Here is a 24,056-nt window from a genome sequence, read left to right as displayed (position 1 = left end):
TCCTGGGGCTTGTGGTCTCAACGCGGAGCAGCAAAACTGTGGTAGCGGCAGGTTTGGCGTCCTGATCTGCGGGTGCCTGGTGGCGCTTATGCGTGTGTGGCCCTTCCCTCCTAGGAGTATGAATCAGTAGGTTCGGCGTCAATCTACAAACATCCAGCTTAGACGAAGCCCTACATTGACTTCCTCTGCAAAGCACCACCCAGACACCACCTGCAAAGCGCTACCCAGGCCACATTCTTCAAAGCACTATTCAACACTACTCTATAAAACACTGTTTAGGACCCATCTTCATAACCCCCATCCAGGTCTTCCCATGAAAAATCCCCAACTAAAACTAACCCCAGAAGTCTCTACTTTTGAGCCATAACGACCTCAGAGTACCAGGTAGTAACTAGCAGGATTTCTTCAATTTGAAAAGGGGAAGTTGAAGCACTTTCCAACAGTCATGCAATACATTTAAAAGGAGAATATCAGGACTTCTCAGTAGCAAATAGTTACTCTGAGTTATTGCATACCTGCACTTTTAGATTTCCATTCCTATCACTGCAAGTCCTGAAGTCTCATTCTTGAAATTCAGACCCAGCACTTTCCACCTACAAGTCCTATTGAGTCCCTTCCCTGTAAGCTGTGGCTGGTGCTTCTCTTTGAGGCTACAAGGCTACCCAGTACCCCAGTAAAACATCCTACATCTGGGGGTGCACCTGTATTTTAATGTCTTGGGCGCTACAAAAGTTAGCAAAATCGCCAAAAGCCAGTATCTTTTTCCCATTGACAGTACATATTTTACACAGTAAATGTAAGAAGAAAGCACTTTCAAATGTGCCCTACAGCATACAGCTTATCTATCCCTCACTGATAATTATAGTAAATAAAGACAGAGAAGCTGTGCTGAAATAAACACAGTACACTTTATGCACAATTCATTTTAAATATTATACACAGATCTTTGCAGAATCTTAAAAAATGATCCTATGGCCGATATGGTACATTGGAAAAGGTGGCAACCCTTCTCACATACCGGTCCCAACCCGACTTAAAACCACTCCATACACATTGGCATGATCCATTTCAGTATAGGTTATGTTTTTACTGCAAATCAATTTTTTTTAAAGTCTATAAGACATCTATGAAAAGAATGGCAAAGTTATTTATCAGTACAATGCGCCTACCCACTTAGCTTTCCCACAGAGTTTCAAATGTTTTTCCAGTTGGCACTGTACACTTCAAGAACGAGTGAACTACAATACAAGCCCAACTGCCTTTGGAAAATAATTTAAAAAACAAACAACAATAGAATATTACATAAAATCCACAAAAGAGAACGGTGACTGAGTTTCACTGTTGTGGGACTCGCACAACCTAGAGAGAGTGTTAATTTTAGGCCACTTCAGAGGGCTCTGCGCCCCCCCCCCCCCCCCACCCCCACCAGAGGGTGGGCCTCACAGTTTGAAGACCACTGCATTCAATTACAGCAGGACTAAATTAAGAATAAAATTGTACTAAAGTAACCTTTAGCACACTTTGTAGCTATATATTTATGGCTCTTGATTAATAAACTATTTGGTCCCAATAAGAAATGCTGATTGCTAATTTTGTTACTCCTGCACTTCTCCCTAGAAAGGTAAGCTATGAGCAATGGGTGAGAAAAAGGCTCTAGTCGATTGTTTATCACTGCATCATGCTCCTCTGTGAGTTTAACCTGGGTTGCATTTCTTTTATCCATTGCATGCCTGCAAGCAGGCTGAAATGAAGAGCATGTTACTAGGGTTTTTTAAATAACATCTTTTACAGTAAAGAACATCCTGTATTTGGATTTCTCTTAAACTTCCTCATATGCTCGTTTATTTGCATCAACTTGCATCACTGTGCTGTCATTTTGACACAAGTGAATTAAATTCTGCTGACTCGTGGGAATCTGTGAATGACAAAATTTCCAGGGGATGTATGACGTTACAACGCATACTTTTACAACGCCTACCTTTACATCGCAAGTTTTACAACGCATACCTTTACAACGCATAGTGCTTTTAGGCGCTGGATAGTGAATAGTTTAATTTACTATTCCAACTCCAGTCCCCGTGGATAGTAGGGAAGGTGTTGGATAGTACATTAAACCTATTCCCTATCCTAGAGCGCCCCCCAGCGCTATGCGTTGTAATAGTTTGCATTGTAAAAGTTGCGCCGTAAAGGCACTGCGTTGTAAAAGTTGCGTTGTAAAGGATGTTTACCATTTCCAGGTAGTAGCACAAGATTAACGGCAAATTCCATTTGACTCCAATGTGTAACCACTTACCCTTTCTTAAATGTAGCAAGTGTACGCTTTACAAGGCTAAATATGCTGCAGATTTGTACCTTACATTTTTTTTACTCTCTGCGGAAACAATTTTTGCCCCTCGGAGAATCGACTTTATCAACACTAAGGGCCCCATTAGGATGTCGGGCGGATTGCCCCCACCATTCGCGCCAGAATGACCCCCCGCCATATTAGTATGGCTGGGGGGTCTGCGGCGGACGGAAAGACCGCCCGCCGCTTTTCCGCCCTGGTCGCCTTGCGACTGGGGCGGAAAAGGGTTTATATGGTGGCGGTGTCTATCAGACACCGCCAGCCATATTAGAATGGGCATTTAGCAATGCCTTTCTGTGGCAGCAATACCGTCACGGAAAGGCATGCGGAGTCTGCTTTGGGGGCCCGTTGTGGGCCCCCAAGGACTCCGGGGGGTGGGGGGTGCACATGGGGGGTACCTATGGTACCCCCCAGCAGTTGCCCCGGAGAAAAGAAGCCAACCTCTTAAGGATTCAAGTGCTGCTTCATCAGACCGCAGCGGAGTATATGGACACTCAGAAAGTCCTTCCTGATGCAGCGGAGCGGGTAGGTGAGCCGGACTGCTCTGAGCGGGAGCAGCGACACTACGTTGAGTGTCCATATACCCCGCTGCGGTCTGATGAAGCAGCCCTTGAATTTTTAAGAGGTTGGCTGCTTTTCTCCGGGGCAACGTCCTACCGAGAGAAGAAGTGATATGTAGAACCACACCACACACTGTAGATAGTTTTCATTTAGTCACTAGGTGCTGAGGAATTGCCAACTGATCTATTAGAGACATTTTATAGGCGAGAAACATGTTGACCACTAAGGGGTAGAGCGTAATTTTTGTCAGATAAAAACAAAATAGTCGCACTCCTTCTTCTTTTTTACTTTTTAATCAGGTTGAGACCTCTCCAGAATAAAAATAATTATAGAGGATTCCCTTACCTGTTTTAACCCACACACCACATCTACATCTTACCAAGCCCCTCACACCCACGGCACCTATACGGCAAGGAACAAAAGATTCTGATAAAGAGCCCCTTTATGGGTGCCCGTTGAGCATTGCAGCGCCGGGTTGACGAGGAGCAGACCCATACGATGAAGCATGACACCTAGCTTGCTGGGTGTGTGAGGGTCCTAGTTCTGAAAGTTCCCAACCTTCCCACCACCCAGGAACACCGTACCTCTTTTGTCTTGTAGTTCTACCCAGGGCAAGTACGGTGGACCTTTATCTAGCCCTCATTGTCCCCCTTGTTATTTACTAGGTGAGCTTACTGCACATACCCCTGCAAAAACATTGGTAAGGGGAATATTAATCACGGTTACGGATTTGCTTTGCTGCAGATTATGCAAATCCTGACTTACAAGGTAACAGGTCCAGTCTATAATCTCTTGCTATCATAAAGGCAATATATATCTATATTGTTTGCAGGTTCTTCTACGGATGCTGATCACCGGAGCTATTCAGATTCAAATGGACTCAAAAAACCAGCTGCTTATACCTGTTCAGTGAGTTTACTACTAGGCAGAATGAAGCACAAAAACAATGATTATTCATTGTTGGATGTTTCATGTTGGATGTTTCCATCTGGGAATACGATCCATCCTTTCTTGTAGATGGAATGTGCTCTCTGATGTGCAATAAGTGTTCCTTTCTGACTGAAACTTTTCTCACATTCAGTACATTGATAAGGTTTCTCTCCCATGTGTGTTCTCTGGTGCCTATTGAGAACTCCTTTCTGACTGAAGCGTTTCTCACATATATTGCACTGATATGGTCTTTCTCCAATGTGAATTCGTTGATGTCTGTTGAGAACTCCCTTCTGGCTGAAGTGTTTATCACATATAATACAATGATATGGTCTCTCCCCTGTATGTGCTCTCTTGTGGACAAAAAGATTGTCCTTCTTAGTGAAGCTTTTCTCACACTGATTACATTGGTACGGTCTTGCTCCAATGTGTGTGTTTTTATGTTCAGTAAGGTATTCCTTCTTACTAAAGGTTTTGCTGCATTCTGTACATGAATAGAGACTCAATGTTTTATGTATATTTGGTTGACATGGAAGAAGATTCAATTGACCCAAATCATTCTGCCAGTCATTAGAATATTCTAATAGCTGTCCTCTTGAAGTTCTTTGATGAACAGTTCCATAAGGTGCCTCACTGAAGACATTTATGAATTGGATAGATCTATTTTGTTCCAGTTCCTGATTAAGTCCAGGGGACACCTGGCTTTTGAATGATGTTCCTTTATCGCAGCTATGGAGCATTTTCACATTTTCCTTTAATGCTGAGGTTTTGATTAGTGCTTCTTTTCTAGTGCAGCTCCTCAAATCTCTTACGTCGTGCTTTCTTTTCATGTTTTCTTCACCTGGTGGTTAAAAAACAGAGTCAAGTCAATAATTTTCTGAATACTAAAAAACCTAAAAGAGAATAAGCAAATATTATTCGAAATGGAAATGGGAATTTTTTATTAAATCATGTGTATATTCCTTCAAACAATTGTAATGTTATTACTATTTCATATAAACCAAACACTCAATTAATCAGTGATGAGTTTAGATCTTTTACATACTTAAAGAAGGGAGCAGTGAAAATATTTCCTTCTTTGGAGTACAACAAGAGCAGCCAATCATATATATGTTCTGTTAGAAATGGGATTTCTTGTTGGCTAGGGCTTGCACCTAAGCCAGGCAGAAACCACCACTCTAGTCAGGGCAAGGGAGTTACATGCTGAAGATGACCCCTGCTCACCCCCTTGGTAGCTTGTCACGAGCAGTCAAGCTTATCCCAGAGGCAATGTGTAAAGCGTTTGCGCAACACACACACAGCAACACAGTAGGCACACCACAAAGAAAACTCCACACAAGGTTATATATAAGAATAGCCTTTGTATTATGCAAAACACATTAGAATAGTAATCATACAATATACACTGTGCCAACTGGCACTAGGCAATATTTACAGGAGATTATATACACATGACAGGGCCAATTGAACCACTGCCAGAACCATCATAAAGCATAATAATAAATGTAGAACACGCTACAGCGGTGCAGCTGCGCAGGAAAAATGACGTGGTGCTCTGGAGCCCTGCTCTGGCGCTCTCTTAACAAAATTGCCCCCAACGTTGGACTGGCCCGCTCTCCTGCGGGTCCGCTCAGAACAAACAGGCACCGGCAATGTGCCTCAAAAGGGAGCTCTCCTCTCGGCTTCCCCTGCGGCCCCCCACTCACTGGGCTCTCTGCGGGGACTCTGCTCGTCTCTGCGCCAGTCACGGCAGCCTGAGGAGCCAGCAAGGCTCCCCCTTCACTTTGCCTTCACCCTGTCCCTCTTCTGGGACACAGGACTTTGGAGGGGACCCCGCGAGGCTCCGGACAGCTCCTGCGGTGGGCGGGACTTCCTCTCCCTGCACCTCTGGACGCTCCTGAGCTCCGCCCACAGTCAGGCAGACTCTGCCTGGCTTCCGGGTCGGGCTCTTCGCTATCGGCCACAATGCGGGGTAGGCACCCGCCTTAAAAAATAATCACATAAGTGGGGTGGGCACCAGCCAACAACATCAAACGCGGGGTGGGCACCCGCTGGAAACCACCAAAAGCGGGGTGGGCACCCGCATTAAAAATATGCATAAAGCGGGGTACGCTCCCACTCAGTTGGGCACAATGCAGTGTGGGAACCTGCTCAAGAAAACAGCGCAGGGGGAATCTCCAGGTCGCAGCCCAGTGCTGCAAATAAAATAGAAGCGCTCCACGAGACGCTAGGTCCAAAGTCCTTAGGGATTAAGGGGGCAAAACGGGGCCCAGGCAGGCCAGCACACAGGGCACTCCAGCAGGGAGGCAGTCCCTTGTGGCGGTTCCTCCTGTATTATGTATTATGTAGTGATAAATATAGTATTGTGATTCATGTTTTTCATTACAGGATTTTCCCCTGACGAAGGGTACATAAGGGTCCCGAAATGCATTGGGCATTGCTGAAGACCACAAATAATTTTGAAAAAATGGTGATTTAGTATTGTATATTTAATCAGGTCTTGTGTCCACATATGCGGTACAATGTATGGTTTATGTCTACATGCATATGTACTAGGATTATTGTTTATTTATTGATACACTGATTTATGTAGGCTATTTTTGGCATAAAATTATGATTGATTGTTAATCATGAAGAGAATTGTATGTTTATGAAATACAACAAGCCTCAAAATATACCAAAAATAAAAATAATATTTTTTCTCTATACATGTATAGAAAGTTTAATTAGATCTATTAGTTTAATGAGAATTTGGAAAACAGTGTTTGTTTCCACCAGGAACAGTGCCCACTACTAGTAGTTTCTTAACTACTTTTCTTATGTTCTTCACATTGTGTAGCCAACACAATCCCGTAGTAGAGCACCCTTGGAGAAAATTGTTCTAGAACAGTCCAGCAGGTTTAACACTCGAGTGCACCTCTGACCATCTGTTTTGTTCTTCACCTTTGGCTCCCCAGAGGTAGCACTGACACTAGCAATCAGTTAATATACCATTATAACATACCCACTCATCATGGCTTCATTCGACAGTATCACACATATAACAGAAAACAGAGCTAGCACACTAGCATACACAAATGAGGAAGCTACAGATATATATGCACTCATCAATGAAATAAAACTTGTAGACACCAAAGGGGGATCCACCGTTAAAGTATTCCCCCTTGCGTGTCAGATTGTTTTGATGAATACAGTGCTTTCCATGTATTATGTATTATGTAGTGATAAATATAGTATTGTGATTCATGTTTTTCATTACAGGATTTGCCCCTGACCAAGGGTACCTAAGGGTCCCGAAATGCATTGGGCATTGCTGAAGACCACAAATAATTTTGAAAAAATTGTGATTTAGTAGTGTATATTTAATCAGGTCTTGTGTCCACATATGCGGTACAATGTATGGTTTATGTCTACATGCATATGTACTAGGATTATTGTTTATTTATTGATACACTGATTTATGTAGGCTATTTTTGGCATAAAATTATGATTGATTGTTAATCATGAAGAGAATTGTATGTTTATGAAATACAACAAGCCTCAAAATATACCAAAAATAAAAATAATATTTTTTCTCAATACATGTATAGAAAGTTTAATTAGATCTATTAGTTTAATGAGAATTTGGAAAACAGTGTTTGTTTCCACCAGGAACAGTGCCCACTACTAGTAGTTTCTTAACTACTTTTCTTATGTTCTTCACATTGTGTAGCCAACACAATCCCGTAGTAGAGCACCCTTGGAGAAAATTGTTCTAGAACAGTCCAGCAGGTTTAACACTCGAGTGCACCTCTGACCATCTGTTTTGTTCTTCACCTTTGGCTCCCCAGAGGTAGCACCGACACTAGCAATCAGTTAATATACCATTATAACATACCCACTCATCATGGCTTCATTCGACAGTATCACGCATATAACAGAAAACAGAGCTAGCACACTAGCATACACAAATGAGGAAGCTACAGATATATATGCACTCATCAATGAAATAAAACTTGTAGACACCAAAGGGGACTCCACCGTTAAAGTATTCCCCCTTGCGTGTCAGATTGTTTTGATGAATACAGTGCTTTCCATGTATTATGTATTATGTAGTGATAAATATAGTATTGTGATTCATGTTTTTCATTACAGGATTTTCCCCTGACGAAGGGTACCTAAGGGTCCCGAAATGCATTGGGCATTGCTGAAGACCACAAATAATTTTGAAAAAATGGTGATTTAGTATTGTATATTTAATCAGGTCTTGTGTCCACATATGCGGTACAATGTATGGTTTATGTCTACATGCATATGTACTAGGATTATTGTTTATTTATTGATACACTGATTTATGTAGGCTATTTTTGGCATAAAATTATGATTGATTGTTAATCATGAAGAGAATTGTATGTTTATGAAATACAACAAGCCTCAAAATATACCAAAAATAAAAATAATATTTTTTCTCTATACATGTATAGAAAGTTTAATTAGATCTATTAGTTTAATGAGAATTTGGAAAACAGTGTTTGTTACCACCAGGAACAGTGCCCACTACTAGTAGTTTCTTAACTACTTTTCTTAGGTTCCTCCTGTGGACCAGCAGCAGCAAGCCCCCAAGCACAGGAACAACACACATTTCATGGGGTCACAGTCCCTACATGTATACTACGCCCTTGCTTTGTCTGCCCTGGTACAGGGCTTGGGAGAACCAGCCAAAACTGGCTCAGGGGGGAATTGGAGCACTTTGTTTACCAGGCTCCTCTTCCGCCTTTGTCAGGTGGGGGCTCGTCATCAGACACACCACAACACCACAGGGGGGCGGAGCCAGCATTGTACAGGCTAGGCACAGACCTATTCAAGGACCGGGGATTTTTCTTCCCACTACTCCAAATGAAGATGTCCCATTCGGCCTAGTGCTGACTCGCCCTGCCCATCCTGGAGCCACACACACCTCACAAGCCCGTCACTCAATAGCCAGACTTGCAAATCACTTCAGGCAGGCAGACACATAGCACACAGGAATGCCAACTTCTAAAAGTGGCATTTCTAAAATAGTTATAATAAATCTGCGCACACCATTGCGCAGCATTTATTATTACCATTCCAAATATACTAAAATTGACCACCCTGCTCCTCTCATAACAGGAATTACCACTGAAACACTTATCAGGGAATAACCAATGAATTCCTATGGGAGGGCAGCCTCACAGTAGTGAGAAACCAAAATGGAAGTTTGTCACTACCAGGACATGTCACACACTTAAGGTACATGTCCTACCTTTTACCTACAATGCACCCTGCCCATAGGGCTAGCTTGGGCCTACCTTAGGGTTGACTGATATGCAATAAAAGGGGGGTCACAGACATGGCACAAACTTTAGGTGCCACGTCACAGCGGCAGTCACACTGCCCTGCAATGGCAGAGGCCTGAGATAGGTTTGAAAGGCGGGTGGGTGGTGCAATCAGCGCTGCAAGCGCACCAGTAGCATTTAATTTACCAGCCCTGGGTATATGAGATACCACTCTACAAGGGACTGACAGGTAAATTAACTAGGCCAAACAGGTGTAGACCAAGCTTACCATATTTAACACAGAGAGCACACGCACTTTACCCTGGACAGCAGTGCTAAAGTGCCCAGAGTCCTAAAACCACCAACACCATGTAAGAGAAAAGGCTAGGAGAAAGGCAAAAAGTTTAGGGATGACCCTGCAAAAAGGGCCAAGTCCAACACGTTCTTAGAGTTAAAGGTTTCATTAAGAAAAATTACACCTTCCAATGCTCAGTCAGGAAACTTTACAGAAAATCGCTTAGTGATTTAATCACCGCTTCCTACAAAAATAAGATAGTTCACATATTCTCGAAGGATAGGTTAGTGATGGGTAACACATTCTCAATCTTTTTGCTACCACCTTTTTAGTCAGGTAGCACTTACAAGAGATTTTCCTTGCGATAAGCGGTTTACTTAAACAAAATAGTTCCATGTCTAGTTTTCCATTTGCCAGGAAACCGCTAAACAAATACATCCTCTTAAAGTCAGAGGTTTGGAAAGGGCAATTTCCAAATTTACTGAAGTCAGTCAGATAAGTTGCAGATTATCGAAGAAGAGTAACTGGGGTATCCAATGTTGCAAGAGAAGAGAAAGGATAGATAGCCCGAGAGCCGAAAAGGACATGGAGGCAAAAGAAGGCAGAGAGTTGGGAGTAGATGGAGGACAAGTTTGTGAGACTGGTTTGACAAACAAAGATTAACAGTCACCTGAAATGAAGACCAATCAGGGTCACTTACAGGACCACAGGTGACAACGGGTACTTCCAGGTAACTTCAATTAGCGGCAGTGGGAATGAGTATGTACTAGCAACTTGCTATGTTTTAAGGCTCATTCTCTGCTCAGTTTGTTCACCATCTGCGTTTCTGACATCTTTGTTATTTTTTACACATCCCTCTTTATGTTTTGTCTTCTGCAGGATTCCTTCACATCTGGTGTCCATTGAAAACAGGCCTTTTCAACTTACTTTTTACACTACTGGTTCCTATATGCCAGAACTCAGAGAGGGTCTCCTAGTTGTGTCAGGGTTTGTATGAGAGTTTCTATTGAAGCTTGGAGTTAGTTGAATAAACATAAGAGCACTGCATTCTGAAAGAATGTAATATTGCATTCTGAACTATCTGTTGTTCCATTAAGATCCCACCATTCTAGTGTGAACTTCAAACTGATGACATGTAATGCCTATCTGACTGAAACAAGTAGATAAGGTGCCACAGCAGTGTTTTGACTTTTCTGTTAAATAACATTTTGAGTTAGGCAGTAAGAGACACTGCACATTTAAAGAGTGTGACCATGTCGTCACTAGTTGCCTCACAGACTGTGGTTGCTATTGTTTCCAATTTAACAGCAAGACTTTCTAATGTCATATAAATAAGCCAATTCAATGGATGAATCTGAGGCCATTACCTTTTAAAAAGGTTTAAGAGGGGAACTAAAAGATGTACTCATGCTTGTCGTCAAACAACAACTGGTGATTTCACTGGCCTAGCATTACACAATGAGGCACAACAAATGGCATGTAGGTAAGAACAAATAAATGTGAAAGTGGGTTTCTCAGAGGTAGGATTCATCTGAAACGGTCACCGAGGAAAAATGTAACATTTACATTTTTATGTATTTATTTAAAGGGTTATATATAGCGCTGGCAAGACCTGAGGGTATCAGCGCCTCACAGACATAGCCAAGTCAGTTTTAAAGAATATGGATCACTAAATACAAGCTTGCTGGAAGTTGGATCAAAGTAATTCTTAGAGCTGAGCAAAAGAGAGTCCAGTTGTATGTTAGGTTTTAGAGTTCGAAGGGTTGAGGTGCCGATTGAGGAGAATATCCTTTAATTCTCTTTTGAAGCTCATGAAGGAGGGGATTGTCCTGATATGAACTGAGAGGGAGTTCCAGATTTTGGGTGCATTGCCCAAGAAGGGGCACACAAGGGCTTTTTGGATGGGATGTGACGCTGTGTTGGGGCTTCTTAGATTTCTCGACTGACCAGCCTTTGTGAGTCTGGCCACAAGTTAGGCTGATTTCCCGTTATGAGGGACTTTGTGAACGAGGCAGGCTGTTTTAAAGCAGCAGCAGGCCTCTATTGAGAGCCACTTAAGGTTTATCAGGGATGGTGAGATGTGATCATGTCTTTTTACTCTAGTGACCCTCCTTGCTTCTGCTTTTAGTGTGGCTCTTAGGGAGGCTAAGAATGATTTTGTGATGCCAGAGAGGGTGGCTTTCCCTTAGTCCAGTCTAGAAAGTACCATCACTTGCATGGCAGTTTTCTGATCATTTGAGGGTTGGTAGGACTTTTTTTGAGTAGGAGCTTTAGGCTGTAAAATGCACTCTTCTTTGAATTTATATGTGAAGGCTCATGCTCAGACTTCGGTCAAGGATGATCCCCAGGAATATGACGGATTCAGTCAGTGTCAATTTGCATTTAAGAGTGTCAATGATGTTTATCCACTCGATGGGAGCATGATTTCCACCTTATCTTAGTTTCAGGTGGTTATCCAGTTTTGGACGTTTCAGAGAGTGGTGTTTAACTGTCATAAGTCCTCTAGTGTGGATTGTTCTAAGTAAAGCGGGAGTGTCGTCCGCATAAATGTGGTATAGAATGTCTGCTTGTTTGAGTATGGTGGTGAGGGGTTCCATGTATACATTGAATGATGTATGTGAGAGGACTGAGCCTTGTGGGACACCCCTTGTTATGGTGGCAGTATCTGAGGTCGGATTGTTTATTTTCATTTGTTGGGAGCGATTATGTAGATATGAGGTGAACCATTTCAGAACCAAGCCATAAGCTCTGATCCATTTTGTAGGGATTCTGGCAGCAGCTTGTGATCAACCATGTCAAAGGCCACTGACAGGTCTAGGAGGATGAATAGGCAGCATACATCAGCCTCCAGCAACTTGTGTATGTTATCTGCTATATTCGATAATGCTGTTTCCGTGCTACATCCTTTCCAAAACCCCATTGGAGTGAGTCAAGAAGATTGTTGGATGCATTTCACAAGTATTTTTGCCAGGAAGAGAAGGTTGGAGACGGGTCTAAAATTGTGGAGGTCATCTGGGTTCACACCTGCTTTCTTTAGCAAGGGGTGACTTGTCCAAATTTGAGGCAGTAGAGCATCAAACCATTGTTCTGGGAGCTGTTTATTATCTTAGTCCAGAGAGGTGTTAAGGCGTGGTTGAGACTCTTCGCCAGTGAGGCTGGGAGAGGGTGCGCTAGGTGAGGGTAGGGCTTGGAATTCACAATCATCTTTGTGATATCCTCTTCCGTGAGCAAGCTGAACTTCCTCCAGCTCTTGTAAGTTGCTGGGGCTCCTAGGTTTAAATTGCACACTGAGGGCTCAGGGCGAGTGGTAGCCCCTTGGGAGTACGAAGGGAGAGGAGTTGTGTTGATTTCCTTCATTCTTAGGGGAGATTTTTGGGAGGATGGTATAGTGTTGTGGTATAAGGATAGTTCGATATCCATGATTCTTATTATTGACGAAATTCGCAAGTGTGTCACAAACTACTTTGGAGACATGGGTCATTTTGTTTGGTTGTTTTTGAACATTTTTTATTTATGGACGCTGAAATGTTCTATGGAGTGGTTTTGTGCTTTGTTTAACGCTCTACAGAAAAATGCGGCTTTCATTTTCACGATGTGGTTTGTATATTTTCCAAAGTCTTTCTGCAGCTCTCAGCTGTCTTTTTTCTGTGTTGAGGTCTTCACTGAACCAGGATCAAATCCCTAATTCTTTTAGTTTGAATGGTGCTCGTTGGTCTAGTATAGATGACATTTTTGAGTTATAGTGGGATCTGTTTTGAGGTTATCTATTGGGGGGAGTAGAGACTTCTTTCTCTCTTCCAGATCACCCAGAGTAATCGGACTTATGCTGCAGGACCACTGGATGGTTTTCTGAGTGCAAATAGGAGGTATTTTTGTTTGGTTGATTTGAAATAGAACTATGTGGTGATACGACCAATCAACTGGTAAGATGCTGTCAACACTTACAGCTTTGTTGTGGGCAATGATGGTGTCAAGGTTTACACCTCTGGTATGCGTTTGTCCTATGCAATGCTGGATAGGGTTTTTGCTGAGCAAGAGATTGTTCAGTGCTGGATAGGGTTTTTGCTGATTAAGAGATTGTTTAGGGATTGGATTTGTGTGTCTTTCTCATCATTCCAGTGTAGACTGAAGTCACATTGGAGAGTGAAGAGTGCACAATGAGTTCCAATAGGTTTTCTCTGAAGGAGAGCGTGTTGCCTGGCAGATGGTAAAGGAGGTGACATTTTGTTGTAACATCATATTAGAAGGATAAACAAAGAAGAACACTTTTTTTATATTGTGGTGGGGAGGGACACAAGAAAGCCAGAATGCTCACCTCAGTCTTGCAAACCCAAAATGATCATATCTTCATGTGATATCGCCAGGGATCAAGGTCACCCTCTCTAAAAATTGGGTACCCAACTGAGACTTCCAAAGAAACTCTAGGAAAAGACCCACAAGGAGATGTTTAAAGGAGGGAATATTTATTGCTATCACAAAAGAAATGTATATAGGAGTTGATGTGGAGTCCCTCTATTGTCCACAGGTTTGGATTGGTTGGTGTGAGAAGTTGGCCTGGTATATGCTGCTCACTAGTTCTAGTGATCACTTTGTACCATGCCAAGCAACCCTTATGGTGCAGGTTGTAAAGTCAACCTTATAGAAAAGCTATCCTAGGGGTAGCATGGACTAAGCAGTCTTAGGCTAAACTCTGTAAAGGCATGTGAAGCAAGCTGCTTTACCATACACAATCCCTTGAATACCAAATGAAAGGACACCACACAGATATATATTGAAAATATATATAGATTTATTTCTCAAAAGATACCCTATACTCTTTATGAGCACAGAAGCACAAGCGTTAAAACAAAACACAGTTTAAATACACAAAAGTTGCACGAATATGGATGAGCCCTAGGGGCCACCTAAACCATATACTAAAATAGTGGTATAAGAACCACTATGGGGAAAGTGAAGAGGCCTAGGGCCTGGGGAATCGCTGGAGCTGATCGGGACTAGCAGTGAAGAATTCGGGAAAGGCCCGCGGGACTCGGGTGCAGTGCGGAAAGTGCACGCAATACCAATGCAATGTCAATGGTGCGTAAAAGTTACAAAGTTAGTTAAAAAGGAACCTTCCGAGGGACCTAGAAAGCTGAAACTTTAGACACAGGCCCTAGAGGTGTGTACCAGTGTGGGAACACCGGCGGAGCTGAGTTACCTCACCCACAGGAAGCGGGTGCACAGGGTCGAAGTAGTGTCGGGTTTCGTCACGCAGGTCGATGGTGCTTGGAGCTGAAGATGCTGCAGGCGGGCTCGATGTGAAGAGTTCCGGTGGATCCAAGGGTGGATCTGAAGAGGTGAAGACCTGAAAGCAGAGGGGACAATGTTCAAAGTCACTAGCCAGTGACTACCGTGGAACCAGAGTGGAACCAGGCGATGTCGGGTGCAAACAGGCGTCGAGGTGTAGCTTCTCTCTGCAGCCACGTGGACACGAGGGGTCGAAGACGTCCAGGAGTCGGTCACGAGCTGTCCCACGCAGGCTTCTCGCTGTTGGCGGTGTCGGCAACCGGATGGAAGCAAACAGGCCTTGGCTAAGGCAAGCCACGCAGGAATCGAAAAAGGCTTGTCACTCGGACCAGCAGGGTCAGAGCGGGTGCTCCCTTTTACAGGAGCAAGGGCAAGTCTGGAGCAACCAGACCTGCAGTGAAAGTTGAAGGTTTCGTCGCCAAGATGGGCGCTAGCCACGTGGCAAGTGGCCGGGATGGCGCGTCGAGTGGCACGGTGCAAAAGGGCCCCACGCAGATCGTGGAGATGCTGGGGGGCTGATCTTTGGTGCAAGGGCTGCTCGAGGTTAGGGCTTCTCAAACCCCAAAGCACAGCGTCGAGGGTGCCTCTGAGGCTGCGCAGTCAGCGTTTCGGGGGTCTTCCAAGATGTCCGGTCCCACGTCTCTCGGTGCCTCCACGGGTCCCTTCTTTGCAGGGACTGTGGATCGGGCGGTGAGAAGTCTGGGAGTCTGGGTCTTGTCAGGCTCTGGGCTCGGGCTCCGGCGGCGGCAAAGCAGACTTCGAGTTGCTGGTTGGTGCCTGTGTTCACAGGGTGGTCACTCCTTGCCCACAAGGGAGATTCTCTTCCGTCTTCTGAGCAGCAGAATGTCGAAGTCCAGTCTTCTTCTGTATTTCAAGTTGATTCAGGATGATCTGAAGTCTCAGGACAGAGCTCCCACTCTTATTCGAATCTGGGGGGCCGGATCACCTACTAGGTCCCTCCTCTGGGTGGAACCAGGAAGGGGAGTGGTTACACCCCCTTTCCTTTGTCCAGTTTCGCACCAGGACTGGGGCTGGAAGGCCCCAGCACCGGTTTGAACTGGCCTATGCACAGGGACACCTTGTGTGCCCCAGGCATGTCTGATTCTATTCAGCCCTGTCCTACCCAATACACAAAATCCTGTCTGGGTTGGTGCTAGCACCTCCCAAGGCAGGAAACCCTTTGTCCAAGCTGCCCTCGCTGGAAGGACTCCCAGCAGCAGGAGGTCAGACTTGTGTCTGCGGTGGCAGCATCCATCTTGTGATGCTGAGGCTCTGTTTAACTTTAACCGGGGTTCAGGTTAGGTACATGTCGTGTCCCTCTAGAAGGGTGGAATGCTACCCCCGTCGCCAGAACTGGCGAGGGGGTAGTATTCCAATTCGTATGACACCTTACTCGACATGTTTTGATAAAGCCAAACCCAAGATAGCATTTAACCGCGAGGTTCATAATGCACTTAAGAGTATATGGTATGGCAGTATCATGAAACAGCTAAAGGACATGGTTCCGAAAGCTGCAGACAGGCTCAGCTCATTCCAGAGCACTATCTCACATATTTCCAAGCACTCTGCCTCCAGGATTGATGAGGCCTTCCATAGGAGTGACTGATAGAAACATATGTGCCCATTTTAGGTTAGGTATAGGCATACTACACCTAAGTAACGGGTGGTTACACCGACTTACCCCAGCTGAGTGATCAGCCAGTTGTGTCAAATAGGGAGGCCAGGCCAGGGGTGGCATAATACATGCTGCAGCCCCTGGTAGGCCTTGGAAGCACCTATGCCCTGGGTACCTGGGTACACCGTTACAGGGGCCAATAAGGTGAGCCAATTCCAATTGTGTATGTACCTAAGGTACATGGAGTCCATTTTAAGGAGAGAGCAATTAGCCTGGGGCCCTGAATAGCAGGATCCCAGGCCAACTATGTCAAAAACCAGCTAAACACCAGGCAAAATGTTTGGGGGTAACCATAGTCAGATATCCACCTTCCTACAGTTGGGAAAATGGGAAATCCGGCTGAGCATTTGGGGCAGACAATAAATAAAAGAAAATAGTCCACAGTCTCTATTGCTGTTGTTTCTTTACACCGGGGTTGTCTCCTTCCTGGTGTGTCTCTTCAGGCCTCTTCAGGTATCATAGGGGAGGGAGTTTCCTCAGGACGTAGCAGGAATAGAAAACAAGAAAACACAGGTTCAGCCTATCTGGCAGCTAAAAAAAGAAATAGGGAAAGTGCTCCCGTCACCTTCATGCTCCTATGGTGGGGTGCCTAGGTGAAAGGGGGTTTCTTTGGTGGTTTCAGGGGATGTGACCCTTAATCCCCGCCCACCAACCCCTTAAAGGAAAGAACCCAGCCCCGGGCACTTGCCTGAACCCACGACCCTTCTGGGCCGTGGGAGTGGAAGTCACAGCCTCTCCTTCCACTGTGGGAGCGCTGGACTCGGTCGCCTTGCTCCCAGAGCAGTCGTCTGAATGCTGCAGTAGTTCTTCCTCCTCGCTCGTTTCCGCCTCTGGGCCTCGTCTTCTCTCGATCCGCCTTCCTTGCCTCTGCGTCATCTGCTCCCTTCTCCTCGTTGTCGTTACTCTCCTCCGCGTCTCTCTCCCCGATCTTCATAGGTTCCGCCTTTTCCTCCCGCCAGGTCTCCCTCGGGCCCTCTCTGAGTGGCTCTGGCGCCCTGACGTCACAGGCGTCCTCTAGAGAGCTATCTTCATTTCGGCCCGACCACATCGTGGCCGCCATGTTGGATTGGTCGGGCGGCGCGTCAGTTTGAGGAGGGGAACCCTCACACTTCAATACTAGAGTGTGCATCCAAATGCACACGTCAACCTGAGTGTGGAAATTAAATTTTTTTGTGTTCCTAATACTACTAGAGCACTGATTGATAGTGATGTCTCTGGATTGTCTATAGATCCAAAATGTTGCCAGAATTTTCAGCGGGACTGCAGTTTAAGACTGTAGCAGAAGCCGTACAAGGCACTGATGGGAAAAGTTTAACTTCAGGAGATAGGAGACAAAGCCCCTTCCTATGGCTTTCAAAATGGGCCTGTGAAATCACTCATTTTGTATGCCATTGCCACTCATGTCTGTCTCTTGGTGTTAAGAACTTCATGGCTTCAAACTCACCATCCTCAAATAAATGATAAGAAGGAAAAATCTGTATGTCTTTACAATATTGTTTGCCACACTGTTAGCCTAGAGAGGGATTACAACATATCCATACCTTAATTTATTTTGCACGAAAAGAGGTAATAGAAGATGACTTACTTTCTGCAGCTTATAAAGTAGTTTGAGATATGTTTAGTAAAGGAGTAGACAAAATACCACCACATAGAATCTACAGTTGTACCACTAATCTAATCTCTCAAGCAAAGATTCCACATATCAGAATATATCAATTGACTCTTAAAATACATGCAGCTTTAAAGGCATATTTAGATGAGTACTGAAAGAAGGCTTTCATAAATCACCGAGTGTACCCAGCTGGATCACTGAAACCTTTCCACCCAAAACTGGATGGGGCTATCATTTTTGCATAGACACCTGAACGGTCAATGGTATTACCATTACGAACAGATATTCGTTCGTTCCATAACTCTATTTCGGCCACCAAGAACCATAAAAGTTCATACATATATACAAAATTTAAGACAATACATAAGAATATCATTTAAAAGTACATTGTATATACAGATAAACAGATAAATACAATACTGTACATAGTAAAAAACAGGATTAAACTACTTCTCATTATCGAACTTCATGGTAATTATAAAAACGTGCAAGCTCATGCTAAACACTCGGTACAATTAATTTCCTGCGTTTATGCCACATTGCGTTTAAAAAGCGCAAAACTGCAAAGACTATTGGGGGATCTGTATCATATTTTGACACCCTAAACGCTTGCGCATACTGACGAAAACCTAGATTTTTACAAATTGCAATGAGCCAGTGCTTGCGTGGGCCCGGATACGTTGGACACAAGAAAATTACGTGAATTTCATCCTCCAGACCAGAGCCACAGGCAGGGCACTCCCCACTTGAGACTCTATCCCATTTACTGGTGAGAGCTCTGAGTGGAAGAGTGCCGAGTCTGAATTGCATATACAACTTACGTGCCACTGCAGGGAATATTAAGTCTAAGAATTCCTCCCTTTTATAGTCTTCTTTAACCTGGAGGAACTCAGTAGCAAGTCTACCCCCCGTGGAGTTCTCATGCAGGGAAGCTAAGTTGTAGTTCTTATAGTGGCATTTCAGGTCCACTTTGGATACCTCCGGGCAAGCAACTTCCGGAGTTTCCCAGAGATCCTGTAAGCCTAGCCTACAAGTTGTTAGCTTTATGTGGGACAGCCACCTAATGCTCTTACTTCTTAGAGCACCCCAAATTTCGACAAATTCATTTTTATAGCAGGAGAGTTCCGGCACAGACCACAGTCTTTTCCAGTATATTAAAGGACGTAGGGGCAGGACTTCCTCAATAGGGAGTAGCCCTAGGTCCATACGCAGTGGTATATAAACAATGAGATTCTATTAATGTGATGGAAGTGATTATTTTATTGGTATTTAAATTTTTTGTGAAGACCTACTGTCTTATGGGTGAGAGAGGCCCTCTCTGCAGTTGGCAGAAGGAGAGCACTATGTGCTTTTAAAATACCCCTCACACACTATGAATCCCATAGTGTCATGCTTCAACATAGGGGTCTTCCCGTCCCTCTACGGGGTGGGGCGTGCTACGACCTACGAACTACGTGGGAGCACTTGCGTTTTTGACGATAGGCTATGTGTAGTGTAAGGACAGTGATAAGTGATAGGGGTGTAGGGACCTAAATACGTGAAAAAGTGGTGTAGAAAAATTAAAATTTCCCTGGCTAGTCGAAAAAATGTATTTAATGGCTTCGCTGGCTGGAAAAATTCAAAGGGGGTGGATAAGTAGAACAAAGCGTATTGTCTACTTGGTCGACATGACATGTTTCGTAGGCAGACCCCTCCTGCCTACTCCTCAGGACCTCTGTTGGTCCCTACTAAGAATACTCAATTTGTAAGTATATGTTGTATGCCTATAGTCCTAAGACCTGGTAGCAAAAATCGGCTGCCTGGTCTATTCCTCGGGGCTTGAGTGGGCCCTGTTGAGGCGTGAAAAAAGCAACACTATGACCTCTTGTCGTCCCTGTGGAAATAAAATAGAAGGAAAAAGAAACAAAGAAAAATAATTCTTAAACGAGAAATTGTTGTTTACATAGTTCTCAAGACCCATTCGTTGCGTGAATCACATTGTGTTATGGTATCTGTAAGCATTTCACAATTGGTATGCATTAGAGAGTTGTATTTATCAACATAGAACCAGTAGTATCTAATCCATAGTTCTTGTCCGTGGGCAGAGTCGCCCTCCAAACTTTCACACTGACAGAAGACACACATCTCGACACACGTCACACATACACCTTGCGACCGACCAGTACTAGGTCGGTGTGCTTTAAGAAAAGTTAAAGGGAATGATGTTGGTTCCCCTGTGAAGTTCCATAAAAATACTTGATCAATAAGTTCACCAAAGAGCCCTTCAATTGATTATGTGGCCCGTTTTTTCAAAATCGGAATAGAGAATAAAAGCATATATTCATTACGCAAATGCCCTCGATAATACATACAGTTTATTCAATAGTTGCGTGCCCCATGAGCTTGCGTCTAAGGGATTAAGTCTGCGGGGTACTGTAAAGAAAAGACAAGATGGAATCACTTGCGATGTTTCTGAACGAGTGTTCATTGTCCCCCAAGGTTGCGTGTGACCTGGTTTTTTAAAGACCCATGGTCTGGGTCTAACTTACGTGACCGCCAGATCTATATTGTTTTAGTCCATTCCCTGCCGCAGCTCCGTGGGTTCCCGGGGGTCTGCCGAGCCCTTAGTATTTGTACCGGAAGTAGTCTGGGAGGCTGGGTCGGCGTTGCTTCAGAGACGCTAGAATGCTGACAAAAATGGCCGTGTTCTGGCGGACGTTTGTGAGGAAGAACGGGAAGTCTGTCTACTGTTTTTTTGCTTATGAAGTAGAAGGAAGATTTTTCTACTGTGATCACATTATTAAAAAAATAAACTAAATGAAATAAATATCTGTATAGTGGAAATGTTTATGCCTGAAAATACAAAATATGTGATGAAATGTAGGCGATAATGAAGGTTCTATTAAAAAACTGTGCTTGGTATCACCTGTTATACATGTTCATTGTTGCCAGGACTGAGCATCCATAATCAGATCTTGCCACTCCACATCCATCATCAGATCCTGTGACCACACGATATCTAGCTTAGACTTCGATGAGATAGGAATTTTAAAACATATTTACATTTTCGGTGTTATAAGGAGGAGTGACCAGAGTGGATGTTACAGGTCAACTTAGTCGATGTACTTGCACTATTCTGGAAGAAATAGTTAAGTGGCGGCCCCTGTTTCTTGGCATAAGACCGGTAGTCATTATCAATTTTACGGCGGTTGTCTTATACATCCAAGTCGATACGGGAATTTATGTTAGTTTATCTCACAGTTGTCCCCACGGGATGGCGTCATTTAGGCCGGTATTGTTGGTGTCCAGACGAAAAACCCATGTTTGTTCCTTCTCTAGGAGGAGTTGTTCTCTTTCTACTTGTTCGATTATTGTCCATGAGATCTCTTCAGGTTTGTGCTTCTTTTCCAGAAAGTGGGAGGTTAGCTTTGTGCTAGCTCGCTGACATTTGATCGTGCTTTTGTGTTCCCCTATCCTGATTTTTACAGCCCTGCTAGTCATCCCTACGTATTCAAGGTGGCAGGGGCACGTAATAACGTATATAACGTTGCTGCTGTTGCATGTCGTGAAGCGTCTCTGCTCCCAGCATGTTCCATTCCTGAAAGACAGTTTTGTACTCTTTTTGGTTAGACCACAGACTCTACAATTGCCACATGGGTGGTGACCTTGGACAAAATTGGGGTCATTGCTAGAGGTGTTATTCATTGTTTTTGGTCTGGTATGTACCAGTATGTCTCGGATACTCCTACCTCTTCTGTGGGAGAACATCGGTTTAGGAAGCTGTAGTCCTCCGCTGTTCAGAATCCTCCAATGTTTATTAACGATCTTGGAGACCTCGTTGGAACAAGTATTATACGTTGTAATACATATGGGTCTCTTATCTTCCTCCTTGGATGTTTTTTCTTCCAGCAGGCTCTCCCTGTAAATATTCCGAGCCCTTTTAAATGCTCGATTGATTATCCTTTTTGGGTATTGACATACCTCCAGTTTTTTCCGCAAATCTTCTGATTGATGTTAAAAAGTCTCAATTTCGGTACAATTCCGTCTGAGACGGAGGAATTGTCCATAGGGCAGATTGTCCCGTAGATGTTTGGGATGAAAGCTCTTGCACATAAGCAGGCAATTCCTGGAAGTACTTTTAAAATGAGTAGTAGTCATTAGTCTTCCATACTTTGGAAAGATGTTGAGGTCGAGGAATACAAGATTGCTGTTAGATACAGTACTCGTGAATTTTAAGAAGTCATCCTGTAGGTTCAGCCATGTTAGGAATTGTTGTGAAGTTTGTTCATCACCATCCCAGATGATGAGAATATCGTCAATGTACCTCTTCCACGTTCTTATATTGTGTCTGAATGGATTGTTGGGATGTAGTATCTTGGTGGTTTCCAAATTATGCACGTAGAGACCAGCTATGCTGGGAGCAAAAGTGCTCCCCATGCTGGTCCCGTGTTTTTGCAAATAGAGGGTACCATTGTACTCAAAAAAGTTTTCCTTCAGAGCTAGTGAACAGCACTCCATGACGATGTTTCTGGGTGTTTGGTATTCCCAATCGTCCTCAAATAGGACATCCTCAATGATGTTCAAAGTCTCATTGTGTGGGAGGCTGGTATACAGACTCTCCACGTCACAGCTGATCAGTAATTGGGAGGTTGGGTCAAAAGGGAGGTCTTTGAGTAGATTGAGTACATCCTTTGTGTCCCTAAGGTATTTAGATGTCCGTTGTACCATGGGGCGTAAGAATGCGTCAGCAAATCTTGAAACAGGTTCCAGGACTGATCCGATACCCGACACAATGGGCCGAGGAATAGACCAGGCAGCCGATTTTTGCTACCAGGTCTTAGGACTATTGGCATACAACATATACTTACAAATTGAGTATTCTTAGTAGGGACCAACAGAGGTCCTGAGGATTAGGCAGGAGGGGTCTGCCTACGAAACATGTCATGTCGACCAAGTAGACAATACGTTTTGTTCTACTTATCCACCCCCTTTTAATTTTTCCAGCCAGCGAAGCCATTAAATTAATTTTTTCGACTAGCCAGGGAAATTTTAATTTTTCTACACCACTTTTTCACGTATTTAGGTCCCTACACCCCTATCACTTATCACTGTCCTTACACTACACATAGCCTATCGTCAAAAACGCAAGTGCTCCCACGTAGTTCGTAGGTCGTAGCACGCCCCGCCCCGTAGAGGGACGGGAAGACCCCTATGATGAAGCATGACACTATGGGATTCATAATGTGTGAGGGGTATTTTAAAAGCACATAGGGCTCTCCTTCTGCCAACTGCAGAGAGGGCCTCTCTCACCCATAAGACAGTAGGTCTTCACAAAAAATTAAAATACCAATAAAATAATCACTTCCATCACATTGATAGAATCTCATTGTTTATATACAGCGTTCAGGAGGGTGATTCTATCACTACTGCCTCTATACTTCCTCTATTGTTTTTTGGATCTATACGCAGTGGTACCAGATGAGTACTTACAGGAAGGCCCAGTATATTCCAAACAAATGCATGCTCCACCCTGGCTAAGTTTTGAGATTTCTCACGCCCCCACAGCTCAGCCCCATATAGGGCTGCCGCTCTGGCCTGTACACTATAAATTTGTATTACTGGGGCCGCAGGTTTAAATTCAGACACTCTATGCAACCGCTGGATCCCCCCCACCAGCTTAGTTAGCTTGAGTGCGGCTTTAGGCAACTGGGGATCCCATTCTAGGTGTTCTCCCAGGGTGATACCCAGGTACTCAAACGTCTTCACTCTTTCCAATGGGGTTCCACCTAGGAGGGGATTTGGGCGTGTCTGCCTCGGTGGGTTAAAGATCATAAACTTGGTTTTATCCAAGTTGATCTCCAGCCCCCTCAGCTCACAAAAGTTGGCAAAACCATCGAGGATACGTTGGATGCCCGTTGATGTCTTGGACAACAACAGAGTGTCGCCCGCGAACATCAGAGCGGGCACCCTGCCAGTAACTAGTCTCGGGGCATCGATATTACTATCTCCAAGAAGATGGTCAACCAGACCATTTATGTAGAGGCAAAAAAGGGTGGGAGCCAGTACACAGCCCTGACGTACCCCTTGGTTCACCGAGA

General features: G+C 44.1%; 1 protein-coding gene across 2 annotated transcripts in view; it reads right to left on the bottom strand.

Moving 5' to 3' along the window:
* Nucleotides 1-1,405: 1,405 nt before the first annotated feature.
* The window catches only part of LOC144799656 (zinc finger protein 10-like), a 292,331-nt gene continuing 269,680 nt past the window's right edge, over nucleotides 1,406-24,056 (bottom strand). For both annotated transcript variants that reach the window (XM_078671110.1, XM_078671112.1), the window contains one exon: nucleotides 1,406-4,676. In XM_078671110.1, the coding sequence (XP_078527236.1) occupies nucleotides 3,856-4,676 (821 nt within the window). In that variant the 3' untranslated portion in view covers nucleotides 1,406-3,855. The remainder of the gene's footprint in view (nucleotides 4,677-24,056) is intronic.

The sequence above is a fragment of the Lissotriton helveticus genome, chromosome 12 (assembly GCF_964261635.1).
Source record: "Lissotriton helveticus chromosome 12, aLisHel1.1, whole genome shotgun sequence".
Lineage (NCBI taxonomy): Eukaryota > Metazoa > Chordata > Amphibia > Caudata > Salamandridae > Lissotriton > Lissotriton helveticus.
The sequence above is the reverse complement of the archived record's forward strand: the minus strand, read 5'-3'. Positions and strand labels throughout refer to the sequence as shown.